Source organism: Ictalurus furcatus, chromosome 15 (genome assembly GCF_023375685.1).
Source record: "Ictalurus furcatus strain D&B chromosome 15, Billie_1.0, whole genome shotgun sequence".
In the NCBI taxonomy this organism is placed as follows: domain Eukaryota; kingdom Metazoa; phylum Chordata; class Actinopteri; order Siluriformes; family Ictaluridae; genus Ictalurus; species Ictalurus furcatus.
Window position 1 is genome coordinate 1,880,891 of NC_071269.1, and position 26,315 is coordinate 1,907,205.

Genomic DNA, 26,315 nt, shown 5'->3' on the forward strand with positions numbered 1-26,315 from the left:
TTTTTCACAGCACTGTAGATAAACTCTGGAGAGTTCTGCAGCTGTTACAGGAACCTACAGAGCCAATGAGGTGACGTGGTGGTTATTTGTTTAATAAGGTATGACCACAAATGAATATACTGAGGCCGCTAGATAACACATCGAGTCCACGAATGAAGTTTCTCATGGCCATGAATTGATATATTAAATCTGAGAGTTCAATTACACCATTGTGGCCACAGGAACCTAAGCAGGCCGATGATTTAATAATATGTTTTGGAATGACGCATAACGTCCTACTGAAGTCACTGGCATTGCGACACATGGGCATAGCATTAGCTGCCGTCATCCTTATGAGATTTCTCTCCCCAAATAAATAACTAGAGACTGCGTATTATGAATGATGTTCCTGCGACATATTAACTCATAGGCTCAAGTTACACAATGCGGTACGACAACTTTTTAGTTACGCAATTCCCGGTCATCTCGTAGTTTGTGGCCTCAAAATATTAACTCATTTCCTCAGTATATTAATTCATGACCACGCACGGTCACAGCCTAACCACCATGTTACCTCGGTCGCACTGTAAGAACCAACACTGATACAGCTTCTACAAGAACTAACCAAAACAACTGCAGAATAACTAACGCAAGAACAGAGAGCTACACAAGGCTGTTATGAATAATGCAATCTCACAAACTGAGGAATAATATAGTTAACCATAAGCAACAGTCATGACAAAAACTATCACCAAGGCAGAAGAGATTACATCTGGAAAGATACTCAGAGGGAAATAAGCTGAGGGTTTTGTTATAAACAAAATGCATGTCTTTTAATTCAAATCTCAGGGGTTTTTTTTATTTATTTCACAGCCATTTTTTCCATTCTAAACCAGACACTGAATTCAACACGAAGTCCGTCAGCCATGTATAGTGTAACACTGATCTACTAACCACCTCCCTTCTCAAACAAGCTTCATATCTAAGACAACGATGACAAGACAAAATACAGGGCCTTTTTTTTTTTTTCTCTGTCAACTCCTATCTGAATAAAAATGACCTTCTGAATACACAGCGTTTTCTTCTTACATGTCAGAATATAATACAGAGTAGCACCAAATGATTATCTAAGTGTTTTAGCCGCTTACTAAAGTACCTATTCATGGAAATGAAGATATACTGAGTACAGTGGGGGATGTGAATTTGGTTTTTAAAAAAATGACAGTGTTCTTCCTCTTTGCATTATGAAGTGCCTTCAATTCTTTCAAATAATTTCCATTGCAAATAGAAGATGGTGGGGCATGACTTGCTTAGATATGGTAAGTTCTAATATTCCCTTCCCTTCATTTTTAAACAACATAAAATACAAGTGCTTTGGCTATTTCTAAGTGAAGTCAAGTGTGTTATTTGTAAGGTATAATGTATTAGTCGTTTATTCATCTTCAATCTTTATCCTGGACAGGGTCTTGGTGGATCCGGGGACACTGGACGCAAGACAGGAATACACCTCAGGTGTGATGCCAGTCCAATTCAAGCAACCACACATACACACACACACATTCATACAACAACATATTAAAATCAAGGGTGGCACTAGGCTATTACTGTTTAAAAAAACAACCCTTTTTGAAGAATGTACAAGTAACTGAAGGTTCTTCCGAGTAAATGGAGCCTTAGAAATGCTTCTGGTAACAGACAGAATCCAAAATCTAACAAAATGACATTTCTGTTCTCATTTGGCATCCATGGTAGTTGTATTTGACACGTATTTGACACCTGTGCTAGGTACTGTTAACACCTTTCCATTTTCTGATATTTCAGAGCATTAGCCTGCTGATACCGCCATATACCTCATTTGGCTGAGGTAAATGATGGTCATGTGACTGTAATAGCAGAATGTGTGGCTGTTTACACAGTGTCCCTTATGTAAAAGAAAGGTGCCAGATGAAAATATATTCTAATTATATTTGTACAGGATGACATGGTGGCATGGGGGCAGAGTTGCATTCCATTCAGGGTGTGCCCCCACTTCAGACCCAGTGTTCCCAGTAGATAAGCTCTAACCACTACGACCCTGACTGAAGATGAAAGAATGAACTGTAAGTATACATACACCAATCAGTCATAACATTAAAATCACTGACAGGTGAAGTGAGTAACTTTGATTACCTCGTTATGGGGTGTGATATATTAGGCAGAAAGTGAACCGCCAGTTCTCGAAGTTGACGTGTTGGAAGCAGGAAAAATGGGCAAAAGTAAGGATCTGAGTGACTTTGACAAGGGCAAGATTGTGATGGCTAGACGATTGGGTCAAAGTATCTCCAAAACAGCAGGTCATGTGGGGTGTTTCCAGTATGCAGTGGTTAGTACCTACCAAAAGTGATCCAAGGAAGGACAGTCTGTTAACCGGCAACAGGGTCATGCCGCAATGCCCATGATGACCTCTGTTCATAGCCGAAAGCACCTACAATGGGCACGTGAACATCAGAACTGGACCATGGAGCAATAGATAAAAAAACTGGCCTAGTTTGATGAATCATGTTTTCTTTTACATCATGTGGACGGCCGTGTGCGTGTACGTCGCTTACCTGGGGAAGAGATGGCACCATGATGCACTATGGGAAGAAGGCAAGCCGGCGGAGGAAGTGTGATGCTCTAGTTAACGTTCTGCTGGGAAACCTTAAGTCCTGGTATTCATGTGGATGTTACTTTGACACGTACCACCTACCTGAACATTGTTGGAGTCCAAGTACACCCCTACATGGCAGCAGTATTCCCTAATGACAGAGTCCTCTTCAGCCCTGCCACACCGTGAAAAAACTGCTCAGGAATGATCTGAGGAACACGACAAAGAGTTCAAGGTGTCGACTCGGCCTCCAAATTCTCCAGATCCCAATCCGATCGAGCATCTCCGGATGTTCTGGACAAACGAGTCTATGCCTCGACAGCTCAGAGCTTTTGATGGCACAAATGGAACCTACACAATAATCAGGCAGGTGGTTTCTAATGTCATGGCTGACGGGTGTAAATACACATCCATCCTCAGTTCCATATTAGACCACGGAGTACCTGTTTAGCATACAATACCAGGATAATTCAGATAAAATGTCCATTTTACACAGCAGTGCTTTAGAGTGAAGCTCAGTGTCGAATCTGCGACCACTGAAACCAAAGAATACAAAACAAAAAACACAAGATGACTCGAATATTGATTATTACGAGTCATTCACAGGTACAGCTTCATACCCAGCGGGTTCCACTCAGTTTAACGAAACGCAGCGTTCAATAGTTTTACAAATCTTGCTTTAAAAACCTGCCATGTTTCGAACATTTCGGCTTGAAAACAGCAGCTAGCACCTGCACGACCCGGAACAAGGATGTAGGTGTGTTCATGGTGTTTAGCTCGTTATGTTCACTAGCTAAAATCATTCCTAGTTGACAGAACGAAACGAACCGAGTGCGTTATTTCACCAATTCAAAACAAGCTGCTGAAACGATAAACAAGCGAATATATCCAGACTCTTCCCCCCCTCGAATTAGCTGACAAGCTAGCAGGTTAACCCAGCAACAATAACAGACAAAATGTCCTTGTTTAGAACCGATTGCGCCATTGAACGCTCCTCTTACCCCATTTTGTGTTTGTTGTCGTTGCGTTTTTTGTGCCGTACCGGCTGCATAGGAATATTGTCCGTCATTCCGGCCATTACGGGCTGATACCGGTTGTGAAATCTGCCCAGGCGTGTCTCCCAGCAGGGCGGAAGCTAACAGCAAGCTAGAGCTGTCAGAGCTTGGAGTCGGCTATTCAATAAAGCATTGACACATGAGCGCGACTGGGGTGAGATTATCCCCCGCACATCCACGAGTATAATGACTCCTATTCCCCTTCCAGACATCCATATGATGGTTGCAGATGAATAAATTCAACTACTGTATGGTTCAGATCACTGGCAAGCTGTGCTTCTTTGTATCGTCCAAGGAATAAATCACCTGTACACACACACACACACACACACACACACACACACACACACACACACACACACATCCCTCGAATCAGCGCCCTCCCCCCCCCCCAAAAAAAAATAAAATAAATAAAAAATAAAAAACAACAAATGCTCTTCACACAGATGGAAGGCTCAGAGGCTTGGTTTGAAAGATCCTGGTTTTTATTTTTCAAAATATATCCAGAGGATGGAGGGAGAGAGAGAGAGGGAGGGGGGATGCAAACATTTACAAAAAGGGCTACACTGTAAACAAACCTAAAACAGACTCAGCATTTAAAGAACACAAGACCCCTCTGACCAAGAGCCGACCAAATCTTTTTTTTTTTTTCTCCTTTTTCAAAAAAAAATAATCACAAAAAGGCACAACTTGGCAATGCATATAAAAGAAAAAAAAAAAAAAAAAACAAAGTACAGGAGTCTTTTCCGAGGGTAGCTTGTTCCATTCTGAGCAAGAGTTGTGCAAAGTGTCCAGTGATACATTCATTACTAGAAGAAAATTTAAAAAAAAAAAAATAATAAATCAGCAGGTTCTGGAAAGACCGTAACCATTAACATCACCTATTCAGAGCACTTGACAAGAGACACACACACACACACACACACACACACACACACACGTTCAAGTCAGTAGAGCGAGAATAATAAAAGGCATCCGACTGAGGTAGATGTTTGACCCAAGGTGATGTTTCCGAGCCACATTACAGCGTACAAACTGTTCAGAGAAGGGGCCGGGGGATTCTCAAAACAAAATGACAAGTAGTTATTAAATTGTTTGCTGGTTCCCTTGATACAACACATGAGTAGCACATTTTAACCAGACATCTACAACAACGCAGCTTACATGGATAAAATTAAGATAACAGAAAACACTGTGCAGAAGAAAAAAGAAAAAAAAAAATAAAGTTACACAACAAGACAAACTAAAAAGTAACAGCAAACAAACAGCTCCCTGGTCAACAGATGTTCCAGTTAAAATCTACTAAATCTTGGCCGCATGTAGAGAAATAAAGTGCAGGGATTTCAGCGTTGTACTGGCTCTTACAAAGGAAAACCTTACAAAGTTTTCAAATAAAAAAGGTGTTGGTCAATCCCACTGATGGGAATAAAGGCCCAAATGCCACATTAAATGCTTATTGTGGATTTCTCAAAACAATACTCTAAAGCTACATGTAAAAGATATAGTACACTTTGGTCATAAACAAAAGATCTGCAAAGAACCTTCATTATAATCTTGTGGTGTTTTTATTTTATTAAAAAAAAAAAAAGGCACCACATAGAGGCACTTATATTACATTTTTGGTAGAGCAGATAGAAGAGACACTGCAATTCAATAAGAATAAGTTAATTTGAAATCTAGGTTCCAGTCACTTCAACAGGCAAGTCTGAAACCAACAGGAACTTCAGTGAACTGTTATACAACTATTCTACACTACCCAGGATTAGCGGTGAAATAAATGTGCCATAGACATTTCATCACTGAGCACAGCTTCACCAAAACAGGAACATGGCACTAGAAGAATGTGACTTAAAAATAATGGTGAGATCGTAGCCTACACCGATTTACAGCGAGATCTGGTAAAACTGTAGTTTACATAAATTCTCACTAGTAGAACAGTTCTGGAAGGAAAATTCTCAAGTAAAAAAACAAACAAAAAAAAACAAACAAATTACATTCAACTTCTAGAAACATTACTGACAAATACCCGCATATTAGAGAAAAAGAAACAGTAATAACTACAGTAGTTACATCAATGTTAAAGTCCACAAATCAAAGTGTTGCTCATATTCTGACATTTTATATGACTTTGAAAAAGCAAAAAAACAAAACAAATAAACAACGCAAAAGAACCAGCCTTGATTGTGCCTACTGACAAGTTGGTAGAGAAGTCATTGAAATCACTGAGGAAAACTCTGATCTTAATTCACTTTGCCCTCCTCCATAAAATGTGAAAACTGTGATTTTACAACGCTCTCCGAGCCATTCTTTTCCATTTCAGCAACCGTCCCCGGAATGCCCGAATGAGAGTCCATCTTCAACAAGCCTCCTGTGGAGCCAACAAAAGGGCCTCCAGCAAGGCTTCCAGGGAGTGGGATTCCTCCATTTTGGATGACTGAAATTTCATTGGCTTTCATGGCCAGCCCATTCGAGAAAGCAGCAGCATACTGATTCCATACCGATGGGTCAAAATTCATCGGTGAGGAGATCAAATCTTTCGGGGGCTGCAACATGTCCGGGATCATCTTGGACTCGGCACCCATGGCCATCAACGCCATAGGGTTTTCCAAAGACAAACGCTGGCCACGCCTTGTTGAATTATTCCACATGTGTGTTCCAACATGGACCTGCAATAAAAGTGTTAAAAAGATGTCAGCAAAACAATCCACTAGCAAGATTCTTATGGGTTCATAAAAATCACAAAATTGAACATTTATGTGCATAAATAAGCATTTGGACTAATACAATTACAAGTTACCTTGAGGTTTCCTTTCGTTGTAAAAGCTCTACCACAGATGGTACAAGCAAAGGGTTTCTCTCCAGTGTGTGTACGTTCATGGATCTGCAGCGCACTGGCCGAGGAGAAGTTCTTGCCACATACGTTACACAGATGTTGCTTGGCAGAGCGGCGAGGGGCACTCGAGCTGGACGGTGGAGTTCCTGTAGCCTGGGATGGCTGTGACCCATGCTGATTACTGGCACCAATTGGATTCTCAGAAGGAATTGGCATTTCCAACTTAACCAGGCTTGGAGGCACCCTCATGAATGGCATATGCCCAGCAGCTGTAAAGCATAAAGACTTATTTACCAAACTGATTCCATATAGTTATTGCATTTTAAAAATCACCTAAAAAGCTAACTGAACACCAACTTACAATATTCTCCACTGGAAAATGACAGACCCGGCTCTTCTTTGATGGCCTTTGTACTGTAACTGGAAGTCAAATCCAGGGCTCCATTTGTTTCACTGAAATCTTGAGCTCCATCAGACTCCACTCTGGCAGCTCCTACAGCCAAATCATCTGGGTTTAGAGATTCTGGAGATTTTGACTGTCCATTCTCCAGTTGGCCATCTATTGGCGATGAGGAGTGAAATGAAGCAGAATCTGATACAACTGGACTGCGTCCATTCTTGTAGTCCAAGTCTCCAGCTGTGGATGGTGACTCTTTGGGCCCGCCATCACTCTCAGACGCAGTACTGCTCTGCCGCTGCAAGTTCAAAGATGACGTGAGGCTTTTCATATGGTTCTCTAGGGCAGCAATTCCAGTGAACATGGCAGGTGAGCCGTTGAACGGCTGATCCACTTTGGCAGCATATGTAGGAGTAGGCTCTGAGCTGTTTGTATTCTCTTGATTGTCAAAATCCACATCTTGCTCCTCCATGCTCTCCTCAAGCCCACTTGCATCAATGTTCTTCTCAGTCACACTGGACTCCATCGTTTCAGGGCCCTCATATTGGTTCTCGGGCAATGGAGTGTTGGGAATTTGGCCACCCATGTGCATTCGAATATGCTGCTGGAGCACAACAGCATTGGTAAACTTTTTCTGACAAATTGGGCAAGAGTGTTGCATTTTAAGGGGAGTGTTTGCCCTGTGGACACCATAGTGGGCCTTAAGGTTGCCCTTAGTAGAAAAGGCTCTGCCACATATCTTACACTTGTAGGGTCGCTCACCTGTGTGGGTACGGTAATGCATCTTAAGGGAACTTTGACAGCTCAGCACTCTGTGGCAGATGAGGCATTCATTGGGGTCATTGGTCCTCTTCTCCAGGCCATCCACCATTTGCTGAAGCTTGGCTGTGCCGGACCCATTTTCACTGAGGACACCACTACCATTCATTTGATGCAGGCTACTTAGTGCATCTGAGGATTCTTTGCTCTGGTCCAGTCCAACGTCATTACCGAACATGCCTGATGAAATGGATGCACCATCACTGCCAGATGAGGAGGGTCTTTGTGTGTAGAGGTCCCCAGTCACTGGAACATCAAAAGAAGGCTTGAATCCCTGGAGCACTGATGAGGAGTGGATACCTGTGGACGGGAGTCCAAGCACTGGTTTGTTGTCTAAAATATTTGATTCTTCCATGGGCACCGACATGCCATATGGAATGCCGTTGTTAGTAGGAATGTTGTCTAGGTGCTCTGGTACAGGATGTGGGTTCATTTTAATGTGTGGGTACTTGTCTTTGTGCCTCTGGAAATGCACTTTAAGGTTTCCTTTAGTTGTGAAACGGTTTCCACAAATGTTACATTTAAATGGTCTTTCACCAGTGTGTGAGCGTAAATGAATCTGCAAGGCACTGTCATTCCCAAAGGTCTTTCCACAGAACTTGCATTTATGCTTGTACATCTGCTCACCACCGCCATTCTTCACCTCTGCGATGCCATGCAGCTTGTTTTTGCATTTTTTGGAGGGATCTAGGTTTGCTGCAAGGTTAGTAAACGGGCTCTGGAATGCCATAACTGCTGGCGATTGTGGAAGTAAAGCAGGAAGTCTGTTTGCTAGATCTGGGAGCCCTTTGATTGTATCGGTCTTCAGGGGTATGGAGCCAACACTTCCAGCATGCGATGTGGGAATGCTACTGGATTGGGGTAATTTGCCTTGTTTGAGAGCCTCCAACGACAAACTCTGTGTGCCTGTACGTTTTCCGATTAGAGCAGCAGCAGCTGAAAGTTGCTGGGAAAGATGTGCCCCAAGTGCCTTCAACGGATCCACGGTGGCTCCCATTGCAGACTGGACGCTCTGTGGTGTCATCATGGCTACTTGGATCCGAATCTGTTCAGTCAGCTGGATCTGCTGCAGTTGCTGTTGCTGAAGACTAACCAGCTGCTCAAGGATCATGGGTATTGCGTGAAGGGCATCTTGAGACAACGGTGAGGGAGACTTCTGAGTAGATGAACTAGATGAGTGCTGAGTTACAGCTACTCTGGTGGCAGGCATGGCTTCAAGAGTAACATTGGAGTCCTGCAATTTGGACACCGCCATGTAACCAACGTCAATGCTGTTGGACATATCCTCCTGGGATTGTTTTGAGTCACCGTCTCCGTTTAAATTCAACGCGTCCTCAACGGTGTCGGCAGACTCCGTGCTGTGCTTTGACTGAGAATTACTGCTAGACCGCCCATCGCTGTGATCACTTTGGAATTCAGGAGAGCGTTGCGAGAACTCGAGTGGTATTTCACCCCCCTCCCCATCCTTCATAATTACAACCTGTTGACTCTTAGTGCAGTTTCTCTCATGTTCAAGAAACTCCATTTCATCAAAGAACTCAGCACAGCATTTTTCACAGACTCTTGTTTCCTCCATTCGACACCTCTTGGTTTCATGCCCATCCTCTGTATGGACATCTTGTAGAACCCCTGCAGCAATAAACAAACATCATCCAGAGTGAGTGAGCGAGAGAGAGCGAGAGAGAAAGCGAGACAGCTGAATGGTGGACACAGGGGAGAAATACATCAAAATGCATGTACACACACACTTTAATAATAATAATAATAATAATAATAATAATAATAATAATAATAATATTATTATTATTATTATTATTATTATTATTATTATTATTAAGTCAATCAAATCAGCATATCTTGGGCACCATTTTACCAGACACTTTAAATGATACTTTGATCATATTGAAAGGTTCAGCAGATAACTTCATTTAGATTGGATACGGATATCTTTAATCAGTGCCATGTCTATAAAGTAATGTGATTAAGGTAAGCTTAATCAGTGTATAAAGTATCACAGTCCACAATGGAGACCCCCCCCCCCCCCCCCCCAAGTTTATATTACAAGGCCCAGACACAGACATTTTTAGTCTTACGGTCCGTCTAGCATTTAAACTGAGATTTCAGTCAGCTCGTCGTCCAAACGTTTTGCATAGAGAGAGAGAGAGAGAGAGAGAGAGAGAGAGACCATTAACATTCCAGCAACGAAACTGAGAAAGGCATTAATTGCTCAACAGGCATCCTGGTGTTTTTTTTTTTTTATTATTGTTCATAAAAAACCAGATACCACACAAGTTGCAGCTCGTGTTACAGGGGAAATGAGGCTATGTGCTTCGTCGCCATGTTTTATCTAAACAAACTTAGTAAGGAGGGGGACTACATAATTGATCAGGTTAGTGTCACTTTAAGGGCTGTATTCAATACAAAAGATAAAGATTAAATATATATATACACACACACACACAGTCAAAAAAAAAAAACTTGGCAATTAGCAACTCTTAATCAGTACGGTTAAATCCTTCAGCAGGTAAAGATAAATCAGATAAGAGCCACATCGACACAAGGGGGCGCGCTGACCAAAAAAGGGCACATGAAGAGCACAACAGCGCGAGGTCATATTTACTGCAATAATATAATGCGCGTGTCAAAGCTTTTATGTTGGAATGAAAAAATAAACTAGGAGTACACAAGTTAAGCACAGGTTAGCCCTTTAAGATTCAGGATTTTGTCGGTGGTGTTGTAGCTAATTAATAAGAGCCAGTCAGAAGCGCATGTAAAATGGGTCAACCTGGTCTACAGTTTACATATGTGAACAGCCATTGACCCCCCACCTCCACAAATACTCGACCCCCATCCCCCAACCTCCCTCCATACGAAGCTTAAAGAAACTCATACATTTTAACTGAGGTGGGGGTTTATTGCTTTTGTGGCCACTTTGTTCCAGGAATCAAGTTTCGAGCAGAAACCTGTTGATCTCCTTTGTATCCATAAATATATCGACAAAAAATAATAATAAAAAAACACCCCACATCTAAAAACTATGTCGACCACGGAATTTTAATATTAGCCACAGGAGAGTTTAGTAGACTAGAACTTTCTCCCAGTTTGACCACATGAGCATCAATGCACAGCCTCGGTTTAACAAAACAAATGAATAAAAAGTTAGGAGCAAACCTGGATGGGAAATGGGTTCATTTCATTTTAAGTGCTGATGAAAAAATATGCCCAAAAAAAAAAAAAAAAACCCCAAACAAACTTATTACATTACAAGTTAATGTTACAAAAAAAAAAAAAAAAAAAAAAAAAAAAAAGTTACACAAACTGCAATATACATATATTGCTAATAATATTAGCCTAAAAAAATCCTAAAATATATATAATTTTTTTTAAAGTGTACCAACATAGAATATGTTGATATGAATACTTCTTTAATAATAATAATAATAATAATAATAATAATAAATTGTAGAATCAAATAACTATTGAAATTAATTAGTTATTACCACTAACTTAACATCATTAGCACACATTTAAAAAAAAGCTTTTTTTAAAACTTGATAGCGTTCAAGGGGCAACACCGAACAGGTTACAAGCTCAGCTATATATATATATTAAAAAATAATAAATACATAAATAAATAAATAAAAAGTCACTTCCATGACCATAGTAATATCTCCCAAATTTCTTACCGTTTTCTGATGAACCGGGTTCTTCCGAGTTGATGTGCTGCGGTTTGGACTGCTTGCGTCGCGACATGGCAGACTACACCACCATCTGGGGCAAATAGTAACACGCTTTACTCCTTCGCCTTAGTAAATTCTCCAGGTCGGCCGAAATTAGCCCTTCAAGTAGAAATGCGCATGTCAAAGTAATTATTATTATCAATAATGCATTGCGATTTATCATGGTGCCCTGACAGCTGATTGGCTCCAGTCCAAGTGCTTGCACATTATTCAAATAGGCTTCATTGATGAGGAAAGCAGAGCGCCACAAGGAGGCGGGAGTAGAAGCCGGGAAGAGCCAATCAGAGTGCGGGGGCGTGTTCAGAGGGCGGAGAGAGAAATCAGTGCAGGCGTGGATCAGAAATCAGAAAGAGCTCAGTGTTACTTCATCATTATTAAGCAATGTTGCATAAAAACTTATCCAGAATATACACTACAGTGATCCAGCAGGGGACATGAAAGATCCAGATAAAATAATTTAAATATTAAAGGAAAATATTTTTGATTTACAGTAACAATTATAAATGTATATATATATATATATATATATATATATATATATATATATATATATATATATATATAACCCTGAAAAGGAGTAAGCGGTAGATGATGGATGGATATATATATATATATATATATATATATATATATATATATATATATATATATATATAGGTGTATAAATATTTTTATATATATATATATATATATATATATATATATATATATATATATATATATATATATATATATATATATATTACTTACAGCACCTAGAACTTCATATGTAATGTTTGCTTTTCCAAAACCTTGATTTTGTGGAAAATTACAAATTTGTCCAGGCTACTTATAATGCATACACCCTTCCTTAATCTCTCTCTCTCTCTCTCGCTCGCTCGCTCTGTCTGACTATATTTACATATAGAAAGGTGTAGATTCAGATCCAATCAGAATTAGACTCATAGATTTAAAAAAAAAAAAAAAAAAAAAGAGCAGAAATGTGATCTGAAAATACACAGAAATGTGTTTTTACACAACCAAACCAAGTAAACAATGGTTATTTGGACATGCAACAAAAAAAAAAAAAAAAACACTTCTAGGAGATATTTTGTTAAAATTATTTTATTTATAGAATTCATTTTAAATAATCATCATCATCAAAAAAAAAAAAAAAAAAGACACCAGTTCGTTTTTACAGTCTCGGGTTCAAGTCAAATCTTTTTGTGCGTCATCATCCTTTGATTTAAATATGAAAATCAAAGTTAAAGCTTTTGTCATCGCAACAAACCTGTAAGGTAATCTTGGACCAAGGTCTTTTTGTGTGTGTGTGTGTGTAATATTGCATTTAAAAGAAAACCATAGATAAAACCAAGATAACACGAAGACATATAAAAGTGTGCCCTTGCTCATTACAATGAAATACATAGATCAGCCTGTACTTGCTGTAAGCCTGAAACATTTACAATATATAGACTCACTTTATTTGACAAGAATCACACACACACACACACACACATATATATATATATATATATACACATACAGTCTAACATAAACATATAAACATACACAGCTTATAGGTAGTGTAAAATGGTTAAAATAATCTACGAGTGGTGCATTGATCATCACAGTATCCTTATCACATGTCCCAACAAGATCAAATATGGAGGTTGATGTTTAGTTCATAGTACTCTATATCAAACACAAAAGCAACAATGGACTTTGGCCAAAGTCTTCAAGACTGGATATGCATATATAGTTTTTAAAATTTTTTATTTCATTTCGTTTTTTTGTTTTGTTTTTCATAAAACAAGATGCTCTTTTCCATTCTATTACATTCAGGTCTTAAAAGAACGGAGATTGTGAATAAAATTCCGCATGGCACAGAAAATGGCTCTCAATTCATCACTAGTATGTCTGTTTCAAAATGGACAGGGATTTTAATCCTCGAACCCCCGCTCACGTTTGCATAATGCGAGAGTGGTAAGTGCTCAGGGAGTGAGAAGGAATTTACTGCCTTCCTCAATAGATGGCCCAGCCATTACCAATGCATCTCTCTCTGTCAATTGTTTATGTCTTACACTATCACAAAGTAGATTGATGGCCCTAAAGCCTATTCAGATAGGAAGTCAGAACGAGCCATTTCACCAGACATTTAAGTCTGCATCTGGTAAAGGTGAAAAATAAATCTGATATGAGGGTTTGATACAGATCTATGCGGTGCCTTGTTAACAGGAATCAGTGTATACATTTGTTAGGATATTTTAAACCATCTACTAACCTGAGCTGATATTTTGTTGGTTTTTTTTTTTTAGATCTTATTTATTATTTGGTGTTTTGCCATCTAGCAGGTGCAAAATACAAGGACACAAAAAAAACCCCACCACCTGTAAACTGTAACCAAGATACAGATGTGTGTGAGTGACCTCTGGCTGTCGATTTTAAAGATAGCCATCATTTGATTTTAGAATCCTGATATATTGATTGAATTCGTTAATAATATATGGCTTATCTCCAGTTGAATATTGGATAGATCGGGCTGTTAAGATTTATTGAAGTTATTGCAATTATTACAAACTCCAGTGGATCTGAACATAACAATGAAACCTTCTAATAGCTTTCCTCTTAAAAAATCCTACAATATTTCTATATACTGTATCAACATAAATGGTATAAAAAAAGACCAACAGTCGTGTAAAAACTGGCAACCTGGTCCACTCTGACCGCTTCTTCAGATATTACACTGAGATAAAGGAGAGTCATCAAAATGCCACAGCACAGAAGGACATAACTTATAAAACATATAAAAACAAACGTCAATCACGTCCAGACTGACTAAAGGTAGGAAGGAGAAGGAGCGCAGTCTAGACAGTTTATGGCTGTCAATTACAACCTGTGCCTTGATTGCGCTCAAGCTAAACAATTCTCACAGTTTGAGTAATAAACCCAAAGTGCTGAGTCGAAAAGAAGTTTCATCTCCTCACTCTTCCTCTTTCAGAATGGACAGATGCTTTCTTTCACGTGTTTTTTTCTTTTTTTCTTCCCCCAGAGGGGAGTGGTTTTCAACCTAGAGGATCTCATTATCTCTGTCCTTTCTCACAAGCTCAAGAAGTCTTTTAGAAAGCAACGTTGTGTTGGCATGTTAGAAAATGCCTAATTATATCCTAGTTGACTAATTACACGGATTTCCTGACTGAACCAGTTTAGTTTCATATACATGTCTTAGGAAATGTCCACGCAGAGATTTAGCCTAGTATGTATCTGGAAAAAAAAAAAAAAAGGTTGCAAGATTCTGCTTTATTACAAATCTCTTCAGAAATTATTATTTCAGGCAGAAGAGGTTATGCCACTTACGGTCAACGTTCTTCTGGAACATTTTCACCATTTTTTTTTTTAGCTCTGAAACAAAAACAAACCAACAACAAAACAATAACAACAGGTTGTGTATTTGTAGGGTGCAGGGAAGACGGTCAAATTTTAATTTCAGGTTCACTGGAACATTCCACTGTTGTGCACGTTCCTCCTTCGTCATTTTGATCGTGTTTGTACGAGCGATTGTGAAATAGTCGGTGCTTAAAAGAACAATAATTTGATGTGGAAAAAACGGGTTGGATAGCTTACTAATAAATCCACCAGTTTCATTCTGGTGATCAATAAGACCTGCTGTTATTGTAAATTCACACAAATTCTTATAATATCCATTCCCGTTGGAGTGTTTTTGATAGGATTCATTTCATATGAGTCACTGCTTAATGTACGTGCTTAGATCAACATGTTTTACTCTCATTTCCGACGTTTTAGATATGTCTAATTGAACCGAAGGCTTTTTCTTTCTCTCAGATGGTCTTCCTTTTTTTTTTTTTTTTACCAGGGTCCTAAAAGGTTATGACTAATAGCAACTGGACAATAACGGTGCGACACTTGGAGTGCACTTGTAAATTGAACATGTGTTCCTGGAGTCGGTGTAAAACATGAAAGGCGAAGAGCAATCCAAAGGCCGCTGGGATTTTTCACATCAACATGTCAGCCTGGATTCTTTTAGCGTTCTGGCATGGTTTCCACTTTCTCACATTGTATTCGACAATGAGCAATGTCACTTTACACTTCTACTTTGCTACCACACGCATAAAGGAAGCTTAAAAGTAAGCCTGCTATAATAGAAAAAAAAGCTGTTTGTTATTAAGTGAAGGTTTTATATTAGAGCGTGACTCAAAATAATCCGAGAACCGGTCAACGGTGTAAATAAAAATAAGAACCATACGCAAACTCTGGGAATATTTGTAAAGATTCTAATACACCAGAGCAATATCATTTAATTTCAAATGAAGCGATGATGGATAATTCAGTATCTCGCCCTAATTTAATTATCCATATCTTTTCATATATGTTAGCTCATGCAAATTCCTACAAACATGCTTTTGTGACAACACATGCATTTGAAGAGTGTCCAGTGGCATTCCAGTCTGTCATCAAGGCCATGGCAAGAGGAAGCTAACACAGCACGAGTTACTCGTTCATACCATTCACCCGATTATAATGGATCATAAGGGTTTCAATCAAATTACTCCATTACTTTGGACGGCTCTTGATCTTTTGTCAGTCCTTTGAAGAATGGCTCTGAAAATAATCTATTTAAGTACAGGAAGCATAGAAAATAACAAAATGGATTGGTCAGAACGAACAGTTTGTCCGATATTCCACCAGTAACATGTGTACGTCTAAACAGATCCATCACTGCTGGAATCCTGTTTGTTTACGTTGGGTCCTCGGGGGAAAAAACAGCAACAACTTTTTTTTTTTTTTTTTTTAAATATTTCGAAACTAAATACCAAACGTATTAGAGCATTTCAACAGCACCATCCTGCTTTCCTACATCTCTGGGTACATAGCGTTTAATAAAGGATGAAGATGTGTCATGCAGATTGAGTTTGTACGTTAGCTCACCCAACAGCTTTGGAAAGTGTATACACGATGAGGCCACTGATGCTTAATTAACGGCACTGCTTTATTTAACATTAATTAATGACCGATCACCAAGTTTCCTGCCAGACACAGGGATGTTATTATCGAGGACAAAGCGTATTCACCGTATGACTGACTCACAGTGTTTATTCCCAGTAGTAAAAAAATCCAACTTTCAGAAGATATGAGGATATGAAGATATTAAATGAACACTGAATATATCCAGGCTTCTGGAACCAAATAATAAAATGGTAGCAAATGTGTTAAAAAATGATTTAGTAAGGAATAAAACACTATGGGGTATATATAGGAAACAAAATCAACAACATTTTGGTGTGATGATGTTACCAACTTGCAGACTTTTTAGTGCTTTTTATTTGTGGAAAACTACTTGGCAAAATTGCAATTGTACAAAACTGTTTTGCACGGTCTTTCACACTGATGTTTGTTGGTATATGAGAACTTTTAGCTGTACTCATGTTTGACGCACGTGAATCAAAAAGAGCTTTGACTGAATGTACGTTGTGATGACATCAAGTGACACGTCTTGGCCCAAAGCTGTGGAATATCTGTGGTCATTTAGAAAAATTGCAAGCTCCTCGGAATATCGCAGAGTTTCCTTGAATCTGGAGAAAATCCTGTCTTATACTATAGCAATTTACCAGCAATTAGATTTTTACTTTATTAATGAATGACACAGATTGGCTAAAAAGGTACATTTAATGTTGAAGACATCTGTGAGGGGTGCACGGTGGCTTAGTGGTTAGCACGTTTGCCTCACGCCTCCAGCGTCGGGGGTTTGATTCCCACCGTGGCCCTGTGTGTGCGGAGTTTGCATGTTCTCCCCGTGCTGCGGGGGTTTCCTCCGGGTACTCTGGTTTCCTCCCCCAGTCCAAAGACATGCATGGTAGGCTGATTGGCGTGCCCAAGGTGTCCGTAGTGTCCAGGGTGTACCCTGCCTTGTGCCTGATGCTCCCTGGGATAGGCTCCAGGTTTCCCCGTGACCCTGAAAAGGATAAAGTGGTATAGAAGATGGATGGATGGACATCTGTGAGACTTTTAATGGTTGTGAGACAAGTTACTGTACTGTATAACTTGTGCTATGTTCTCTGTGCATTACCAACAAAGCGCTAATACTGGAGAGTCCTTACATGAATATAGTTTTTAAAAAGTCCCCTTACAGAAAACTTTATCATATCAACAACTATATGTTTTGAAATTTTTTACTTTTTTTTATTGTTTATTTATTTATTATCAGGCGTAGATAATGTGGAGCTTCCACCACACACTATCAAGGCCCAGTGAATGAGTTGCTACTATAGAAATGGCATCTTGTCTATAATAAACCTGTGATTCGCTTTGCAGCCTGAACTACCATTCGAACTGCTGTTGTAGGAAATGAATCAACACCTTGTGTCCAGCCAGATTCGGGAATTCAACAGCGCTGGAGTTTTTCTTACATGGTACTGACATATCTGTGTTGACACGAGATCATTTTAAAGTAACGATATCTAGGCTATGTTGTGTATCATTTGCACACTTGTGTCAAGACATACAGTATGCACATTGAAATGCTTGTGGCAAGGCATTATACAAAACACACAAACACAACACAAGAGCACCAGAATTTAAAGAAATATTTTAAAAAATAGAATCAAATAAGCACAAATACAAAAGTTCCATGAAACTAAGCGGAAAACAGAAACAAGACGAAATCAGTGATTCTGAACGCTCAATATTTCAGGTCAACACGGTGATTATTTTTATGATGTCTAAGAGTATAGAAATGGCCGGAACACATTGGTGATAGTATTATGTCAAGCAGAAGTGACAAATAAGCTCAAATTACTTGGCAGTCAAGCAAATGCAAACTTCTCAACATTAAAAAAAATAAAAATAAATCTTGCTTATTTCTTTTACAACATGCCACATAATAGAGACATTCTACCGATAAGACAAGAGTTGAATTAGCCCTTCATTCAACATTTTTCAATGTTTAAACAGAAAAGAATTCTAGATGCCAGATTAGCTCTGTTTAAAAAAATAAATAAATAAGTATGCTTGAATGGTTTCCGAGGAGAAATATACAGTAGGAGGAATTGTTATTTAGAAGAAAAGACAAAACAAAAGTACACTGGTAAAATGTACTACATCTAACACTAATGCTAATACTACAAGCACAATAGTAGCGGCCATCTCCAATCCAGAACCTCTTCCTTTAGCCATACAAACTAGCACTGGCTGCGTTTACATTAGGAACATTCATACAGTACAGCACCCAGCCAGTGATTGTAGATCGAGTAGAAGTGGTCTTGATGATAATAGTCAGAGTTCGATTCGATTTTCTGTGATTCGACACACAGTTCTGACAAAGCGAAACCGGAGGCTGTAATTTTTGACTGATTGAGACTGACGACACATAATTCGTCCAGCAAACATGTAATTATTGCTTAAGTTCCTATAAGTACTATAACTATCAGAGATTCACAATACAGGGTGTCCCAAAAGTCTCAATACATGGGGAAATTAACACTTCTTAAATCGTTCTTATATCAGGATCGGGAAGCTTTCGCAAGTTTTGATGGACTTTAACAGGAAACGACCGGGAAAAAGACCGGAAGTGTTGCGTCCCAGCCGAGAAGTGGACGTCCGCGTACATCCGCTGACGAAGACACAACCGACAAAGTGGTGGAAAACATAATCCGCTATGTATGGAGACTTTTGGGACACCCTGTACTATTTCAATATGTACAAAACTTTTTATTCAGAGAAAGAAGAGCGAAAAGTTTCTATGCAAATCAAGATGTACTTTACTTTCCAGTAATATGTCTATGGCTAGTGTAGTGAATGTATTTGTAGTGTAATTTTTTTTTTTTAAAAAAAAGTATGGGATAATGATCTGAAATACAAATAAGCATACTTCAAAAAAAGAGAGGAGGAGGAAGTACAGTATATTAAACTTATGTGACAGTACGGGTCCAAATTTTACACCATTAAAATTGTACTCGATGAATTAATAGTGTAAAGTAAATTATTTTAAATTATATTAGGGCACTTTTTTTTTTTTTTCCAACACTGGCAAATTTAAAACTGAGTTCATTTGTAAAAATTCAATGAAGTACAATGGCGTTGCCCAGTTTATACCAATTAATATGAATTTCTCATGAGATCAGTTTCATGTTAAGTGGGATTTTATGTCATTTATATTTTATATAAATGTCTTTATTGTATATAATGTTTATTGGCATTGTCATACTTTGTATACATTTTTTTTATTTACTTGAAATAACTAATTAACGACGAGCAGAAAGAGTGGTGCTTGTGCAAAAATGATTGGTTGAAGTGTGTGTGTTCAAAGTGAGTGAAAAAAGTGTATGATTTGAGTCATGATCTAGAAGTATTTGGAAGGTCTAAATGTAAATGTAAGGAGTAAAAAGCATAGATTTTTTTTTTTGTGTGTGTGTGGAAATGTAACTGAGTTGTTTTTTAAAAGTACAATTCCCTTAAAAATGATACATATGTATAACAAAGTACCTGAAAGACCGACCTGTCTGTAATTGAATGAGTGAATTGCCCATTGGTTCCTGTGCAGAGGGAAATGTGGTGACAATAGTGCTTCTTTTGTCATTGCTGGAGTATGACAACTGCTTCCATCAGCAAACAATAAACGTGTGAGCGGAGCCCGCCCCCCATGGAGAGGTGTTCTCACCATAAGCCATCATACACACACACACACACACACACGCACACACCTAACACACATCTAACACATAGCCATGAAAGGAGGATACAAAGAAAAAAATCTGCTGAGTAAATAAAGAAGTACAGAAGGCTAATCAGAATGTGTTTACCCATTCCCAGACAATGCTCAAATTATAAAGAACTATGACCAGCCAAAAAAAATGTCAACACAGCACATCGTTGCTCCTTATCAGCACGTACGTAAACAATGCTAGATTACAGCAGTGGTCTGACTGTGCTATAATGCAGGAGTTCTCAAACGCCTTAAATTGTCAAATAAATTCCACAGACCCATGACACAAGATTTAATTGATGAACATAATCCACGTGTTCAAATATTAGGCTTATTCTTTGAATGTACAGAGCCCTCCACTAATATTGGCACCCTTGGTAAATATGAGCAAAAAAGGCTGTTATCTTTTGTTCAAAAAAATTCACAAAATTAAATATATATATATATATATATATTAAATATAGGTATGCAACAATTATTACACATCACAGCTTTATTCCTTGGCTTTACCCATTGTTATGAATGACTAACTGAATTTGGCCTATGTGTTACCTCATATTTATACCCCTGTGAAACAGGAAGTCATGGTTGAACAATTTCCTGTTCCTAGTCACCCAGGTATACTAAACAATGTAAAATATCAGTGGGAATATACTTCAAATATATTTTTCTCATATGAATTCATAGAGGTTCCAATAATTGTTGCACACCTATATTTAACAAAGATATATATTTTTTTGATAAACCTGTGTTTGCAATTGTTTGATATCTATGAGAGCAGGGTATTTTTGTGAATTTTTTTTTTTAACAAAAGATCAAAAGGTTAAACAATAAAGACAATTTCTCACAGCCTTCTTTGCTCATATTCACCCAAATTAGTGGAGGGCACTGTATATATGGAGTATAATAATATTCTGGATATTTAATGGCGCCATAGAGCTTTTTATGGACAGACCTAATTGTTTTTGAGTTACTGAGGCTTGGATTAAACCTGTTTCATTTAAGTGAATAGTCAAACAGGCTAATAACTGACTGAATATCACCACAGTATGTGATTTCCACCACTCTAAATACGTTAAGTAATAATAATTAAAAAGAACAATGTCACAGACCCCCTGACGATGCTCTACACACCTCTAGGAGTCCCTGGCTTTCTGAAGCACCGCTACAGTATAAAGGACTGATGCCGGTTTTATGTTATTGGATAAGGCGTAATGGTGTGAATAGGATAAGTTGAGAAAATTGAGTCACAGCACACACACACAGTCAGGCAGTCACCATCAAGCTGTGAGCCAATGGGGGGCCAATCCTTCAAATCTGAGCCATGATCTCAGGAGAGTGGCTGTAAACGTTTACTGGTGGGGAAGTAATTGATAGAGATGTTGTAGCAACGAACCAAACTCTTACTTTGTCACTTTTAAAATGTAATTAAAAGTATGCAAATTGCAGATAAGGTTATAAGGAATACCAATTCAACTCAATTCCATTCAATTTTATTTGCATAATGCTTTTAACAACGGACACTGCCACAAGGCAGCTTTACAGAAATATATCAATTCCGGATATAAATTTTACATTTACGAATTTATCCCTAATGAGCAAAGCCAGAGGTGACGGTGGAAGGAAAAACTGAAGCGAACCAGACTCAAAAGGGAACCCAACCTCATCTGGGTGACACCTGATAATTTGGGCCTTACTATACACTAGACCCCCCCCCCCCCCCCCCAGTACCTTGAACCTGGAAATGAAATGGATTTCATTCTGATTATATGTCATGAATCTACACTAAATAGCCCATGATACTGAAGTGGAGCATTATAGTTGGCAAAATTATTTACAAAATTCATAAAACCATAAAAGATGTCATTGCATAAGTATTCACGCCCTCATATGTGTGGTACAAAATGGAACCATTCAATGGGGTGGATACTTATGCAAGGCATTATACATACATTATCCATACTATACAAATGGCTGTTCTGAGATTTTTTATCAAATGCAGTCTTTGGGTTACTGGAATGCTGTTTGATTTGATATATGGATTGCACAGATTAATAATGAATGGCGAAATGTCAATTTACATGGTAGTGATGGACAGAGTTGGCTGTAGTTCAGAGAAAATCAGTTTATTACCACACACACACACACACACACACACACACACACACACAAAAAGTTTTAGCCATAATTTCATTAAATCCCACTCTTAAAAGTCCCATGATTTAATTAAGACGATGTCACAGATTTTCCATGATGCTCAGTGTCAGTTGCTAGCAGACACTTTGATTTCTTCGATCTGGACTGATCATAATCTCTGGTTATTTCACAGTGAGACAGTTTTATTGCTACAGACAAAGAATGTTAACGCAGAGAAATGGATGTATTTATATGTATGGGTCAGTCTTAGCAATAAAAAATCAATGATAACTTTACGACAAGCTTTCTCTATTAGCTATTGCAACAAATTTAGTCATGTCATATCCTAGACAGGGATTATCATTAGGTTTAGCAATTAGCAGACAGCAATACATTTAGCAATTGCTTTAGCTGTTAACAATTAGGCAACGTTTTAGCAGGAGCTTTAGAAGTGGGACACCTATTAGATATTAACAGCAAATACACCACCGAAAGATGCATTTAGACACTCAATTTGACTAAATACTATTATATCCTAGTGCTCTTGAATGCTCAGTTCTCATTGGTCGGAACGTGTTGATTAATTTTCTATAATAGTAGTTCTGGCAGCAAGGCAAATCATTCTAATATGTTATCGTATTAGTATATAGTTGTACTTGATAGTAATTTATAGTCCAATATTAAGCTTAAATTTTTTTTTAAAATAAAATAATACAAAATATATTTATTTTAACAGCAAGAACGTATTGCAAAAAAAAAAGTAAACTAAAACTGAATCATCATCATCAATAATAATAATAATAATAATAATAATAATAATAATAATAATAATAATAGATAGAGTAGTTGTTTACACTCATGTCCATATTATATTAGTTTCCTACGAATAAAATGTCAAGTTGTCATTTTGATAACTCCATAAGTGGAATTACAAATAATATGGTAGCTACATTTGCTTTAACCTAGAAATAAAACAAAAATGTTCAGCCCATTTAATCTGCTGCATATTTACTGCTGTTTTAGGAATCATACTTCAGTCTCAGGCTTTCGTAATACTGCTGTAGGTCCAGAAAGAGAATACATGGCATTTTAATACATTTCATGCAAAGCATGCTGACCAGTATATTAAAGCTGGTGTGCATTAATCATTAGGCAAATATGTATGGTAGCTTTGAATATCCCAGGTGTGGACTGGGTGAGGGTGCCGTGACACATCAACTACACCAAAGAACCTGAAGCAATGAAAATGAATCGCGCCATTGTCTTTTAAACACCTGCTTATGGTCATTTTAGGACATGCAGCAGTATGTCTGAGTGTATAGCAAACAACACTGGCTAAACAAAGAGGATTTGAGGCCAAATTTAACCAAAACTATGCACAAGTCATGTGTATAGAAATTCTGTAAAGCAAAGATGCTTTCAATAATAACACAATGAGAAGTTTCTGAACATAATAAATGGCTAGAGAGACAAAAACGAACAGTTAAAAAATAATAATCAGATTGGTATTTGAGTGTGTATGTTGTGTTTATTCATTTTTCTTGTTTCACCACGCTGAAACCAAATATTCATGAATCCAAATACGATTTAAAAACAAAAAAAAGCACAAATGTAACCGCCATTGACATTGCATCGTGAACAGAAAGTATTAGCAGGCGATTCTACAGACTATTCTCTGGTTAAGATGTGTACTCTAGAGCCTCTGTTTTCATTCTACCCTTCGTGCTACGAGCTACTCAGTAATTGCTGATACACATCCAGGTCATTCATGAGCGTTCATTCATTTTGGAGGAGTATGAGAGCTTTCTGTAATATTTATTGTTTGAAAGCCGAGAAAAAAAACAAGCAAAAAAAAAAAAAAAAAAAACACCCCTCTTCTGAACATCTAATTTGCATATCATTTTGAAATGAAAAACAAATCAATGCAACGTACTTCGACCAGCGTGACCACCCTTTGCTTCGAAACCGCACCAGTCCTCTTAAGTACAACGTCATGTAGTTTGCAGACCAACTTAAACCAAACATTTAATACAAAATGATTAGAACGTAATCTGCCTAGACATTTTTATACAGTGAATTGCTCTGATCTCTGAGAGGGTTCATACATGAGTGATTAAAAGTTCTGGTAAGGACCTTTCCTAGTATTCCTAATTTTAAAGTAATATGACACGTACATATCTTCCTCTATCACCTGCTACGTGATGTTATATGACTAGACGTCTACATTGTTTGTGTCGTTAATACGTCGTTACAGACAAACGGACTCGTTTTAATTAACGTTCACGATGGTGCCCCTAAATTGCTTTGTTCACACTGTGGATTCGTGCACGACCTTCAAGAGACTCCAGGAGGCTAAGCTCTTCTAAGTGCACTTGAAAATTGATGGAGAACCTTGTTCAGGCCTCTCCCTCGCTCTATTGTGTGCTCTAATGTGTTCTTTCTTGCTAGGCAGTTATATTTTTGAGGCAAACCTGCGCTCACTCGTATTACTCCAGCACTGTTAGTAGTGTGCATTCTTAAATCGCAAAATTGCATCATTGACTGTGCATAGTTTCACTGTATCATCATTCACAGCACTTTGTGTACTTATGCTTTCTCTGCAGCTGATCTTGCTGCTGGAATTCAGCTCATTGTTATATGCAAATGTAAGAATTATAATGTGGTCACAGCGAGAATGTCTCTTATTGTGGGCTGTTTGGATGTTGTTTGCACAGATGGCAGTAAATCAAGTTATTTGAAAGGTGGTGGGTTGTAGCAAAGACACTGGCATTCATCATGGCATCATTGCCAGAAAGAAAACCGAGTTATTTATGAGCACCCACGCAGATATCTATCATAGAGAGAGGCAAAGAAAGAAGGAGATTGGACCGTTTACCAGAATCTCTGGATTGATCCTGGATAAGAAAACTGTTCAGGAAATTGAGGTTCCTTATTATCATTATTCTCTTCAAGGCATCCATGGAAGATTACTATTCTTCCTATTACTGCACACGCTCTTATTTTAATGCGGTTGATGGAATGAGGTGGACGGGCATCCTTAAGCATTAAGCAACCTAGAAATCCTTTTCTCTCCGTGCCACATTAAAAACATGAAATGATAATCAGGCATATTCAGCGATGATAAATAATAAGAGCTCTCTATTTTGCACCTCAGCCATGAAAGCTTGCTGAATATTACTGGCTTTCATCCACACCATTCTGTTTGTTGTTCAGCTTCTCTCATCTTTGTCAATACAAGCTATGATCTCCCATTAGCATGCGTCCGGCATGGGGAAATGGATAAAGGTTGCGTACTGTTGTCACGGCAACCAAATAAATGGCACCCGGGGGCCAAACAATGGCCCGAGAGCCTTTTTCTCCCTTGGCCACATCTGCCACTCTGCATTCACACTTACGGGATGTTCTGCTGATTATTTTTTTGTGCTTCCAAGCCCCTTCAAATACGGACAGGCGGCGAAAAATGGGTTCACTTTGGATAGAAGCCAACTTCTGTTTCAGTGCATTGAACGATTGATTCAAGGCTTGGTACTAAAGGTAATGACTGTTTTGGCCTGGAACTCTTTGGGTATTCGTGAACAAAGCAGAAAGCAGCAAATAATGTAGGTTTTTTTTTTTTTCTTCCCTTTTACAGAGCTGATTGAAATGGTGCTATGAAATGGTGCTTTGAACCGATTGTAAGAGTTTCGTTGATCTTGTCAAACACGTCACACTATTTACACTTTTAGTCAGTTTGTACCAAGCGAACTAAAGGCATGCTGTTTCGTCCCATTGTATACATGTACGACAATAAAGCCTGACTTGAATTGATGTTTCTTTTTTTGCGGGAGGACTTGTTTTTACACACACAAGCCCTGGGATTATCTGTTACAGCCCCACCATAACTCAATATAGAAGTTATAAATGACTGCGGTACTGGGCAACCACATGCTGAGAACACAAGGGGGGAAAAATGCCGGCATGCAAACACTGTGGCTTGTGGCAACATTTTCACCTCAGATTAACTGAGAGCGCCATGGACTCTGAGAGTCATGT

The 26,315-nt window shown here is 38.4% G+C and overlaps 2 protein-coding genes and 1 long non-coding RNA gene across 5 annotated transcripts in view; 1 reads left to right on the plus strand and 2 right to left on the minus strand.

The window, feature by feature from the left end:
* Positions 1-4,017, minus strand: part of LOC128619081 (probable phospholipid-transporting ATPase IIA) — a 56,480-nt gene extending 52,463 nt beyond the window's left edge. For all 3 annotated transcript variants that reach the window (XM_053642960.1, XM_053642961.1, XM_053642959.1), the window contains exon 1: positions 3,607-4,017. In XM_053642960.1, coding sequence (XP_053498935.1) covers positions 3,607-3,683 — 77 coding nt within the window. In that variant the 5' untranslated portion in view covers positions 3,684-4,017. The remainder of the gene's footprint in view (positions 1-3,606) is intronic.
* Positions 4,018-4,109: 92 nt separating this feature from the next.
* sall4 (spalt-like transcription factor 4) lies at positions 4,110-11,869 on the minus strand. The gene is made up of 4 exons (XM_053642967.1): positions 11,396-11,869; positions 6,855-9,338; positions 6,458-6,762; positions 4,110-6,326 (listed from the first exon to the last, which is right to left on the minus strand). Exons 1-4 carry the CDS (start codon positions 11,460-11,462, stop codon positions 5,901-5,903), a joined length of 3,282 nt encoding a protein of 1,093 aa, XP_053498942.1. The 5' UTR covers positions 11,463-11,869; the 3' UTR covers positions 4,110-5,900.
* Positions 11,870-25,309: 13,440 nt separating this feature from the next.
* LOC128619086 (uncharacterized) lies at positions 25,310-26,086 on the plus strand. Its single transcript, XR_008387875.1, has 2 exons — positions 25,310-25,817; positions 25,915-26,086. It is a non-coding gene; the product is annotated as an uncharacterized LOC128619086 (long non-coding RNA).
* The last annotated feature ends 229 nt before the right edge of the window (positions 26,087-26,315 follow it).

Bases quoted from the DNA above. Each gene is read 5' to 3' on its own strand.
- sall4 (XM_053642967.1), bottom strand. From the start codon at position 11,462: ATGTCGCGACGCAAGCAGTCCAAACCGCAGCACATCAACTCGGAAGAA. The intron at 9,339-11,395 runs GTAAGAAATTTG...TTATTGCTGCAG, and splicing joins ACCCGGTTCATCAGAAAACG to GGGTTCTACAAGATGTCCAT. The intron at 6,763-6,854 runs GTAAGTTGGTGT...TATGCTTTACAG, and splicing joins ATTTTCCAGTGGAGAATATT to CTGCTGGGCATATGCCATTC.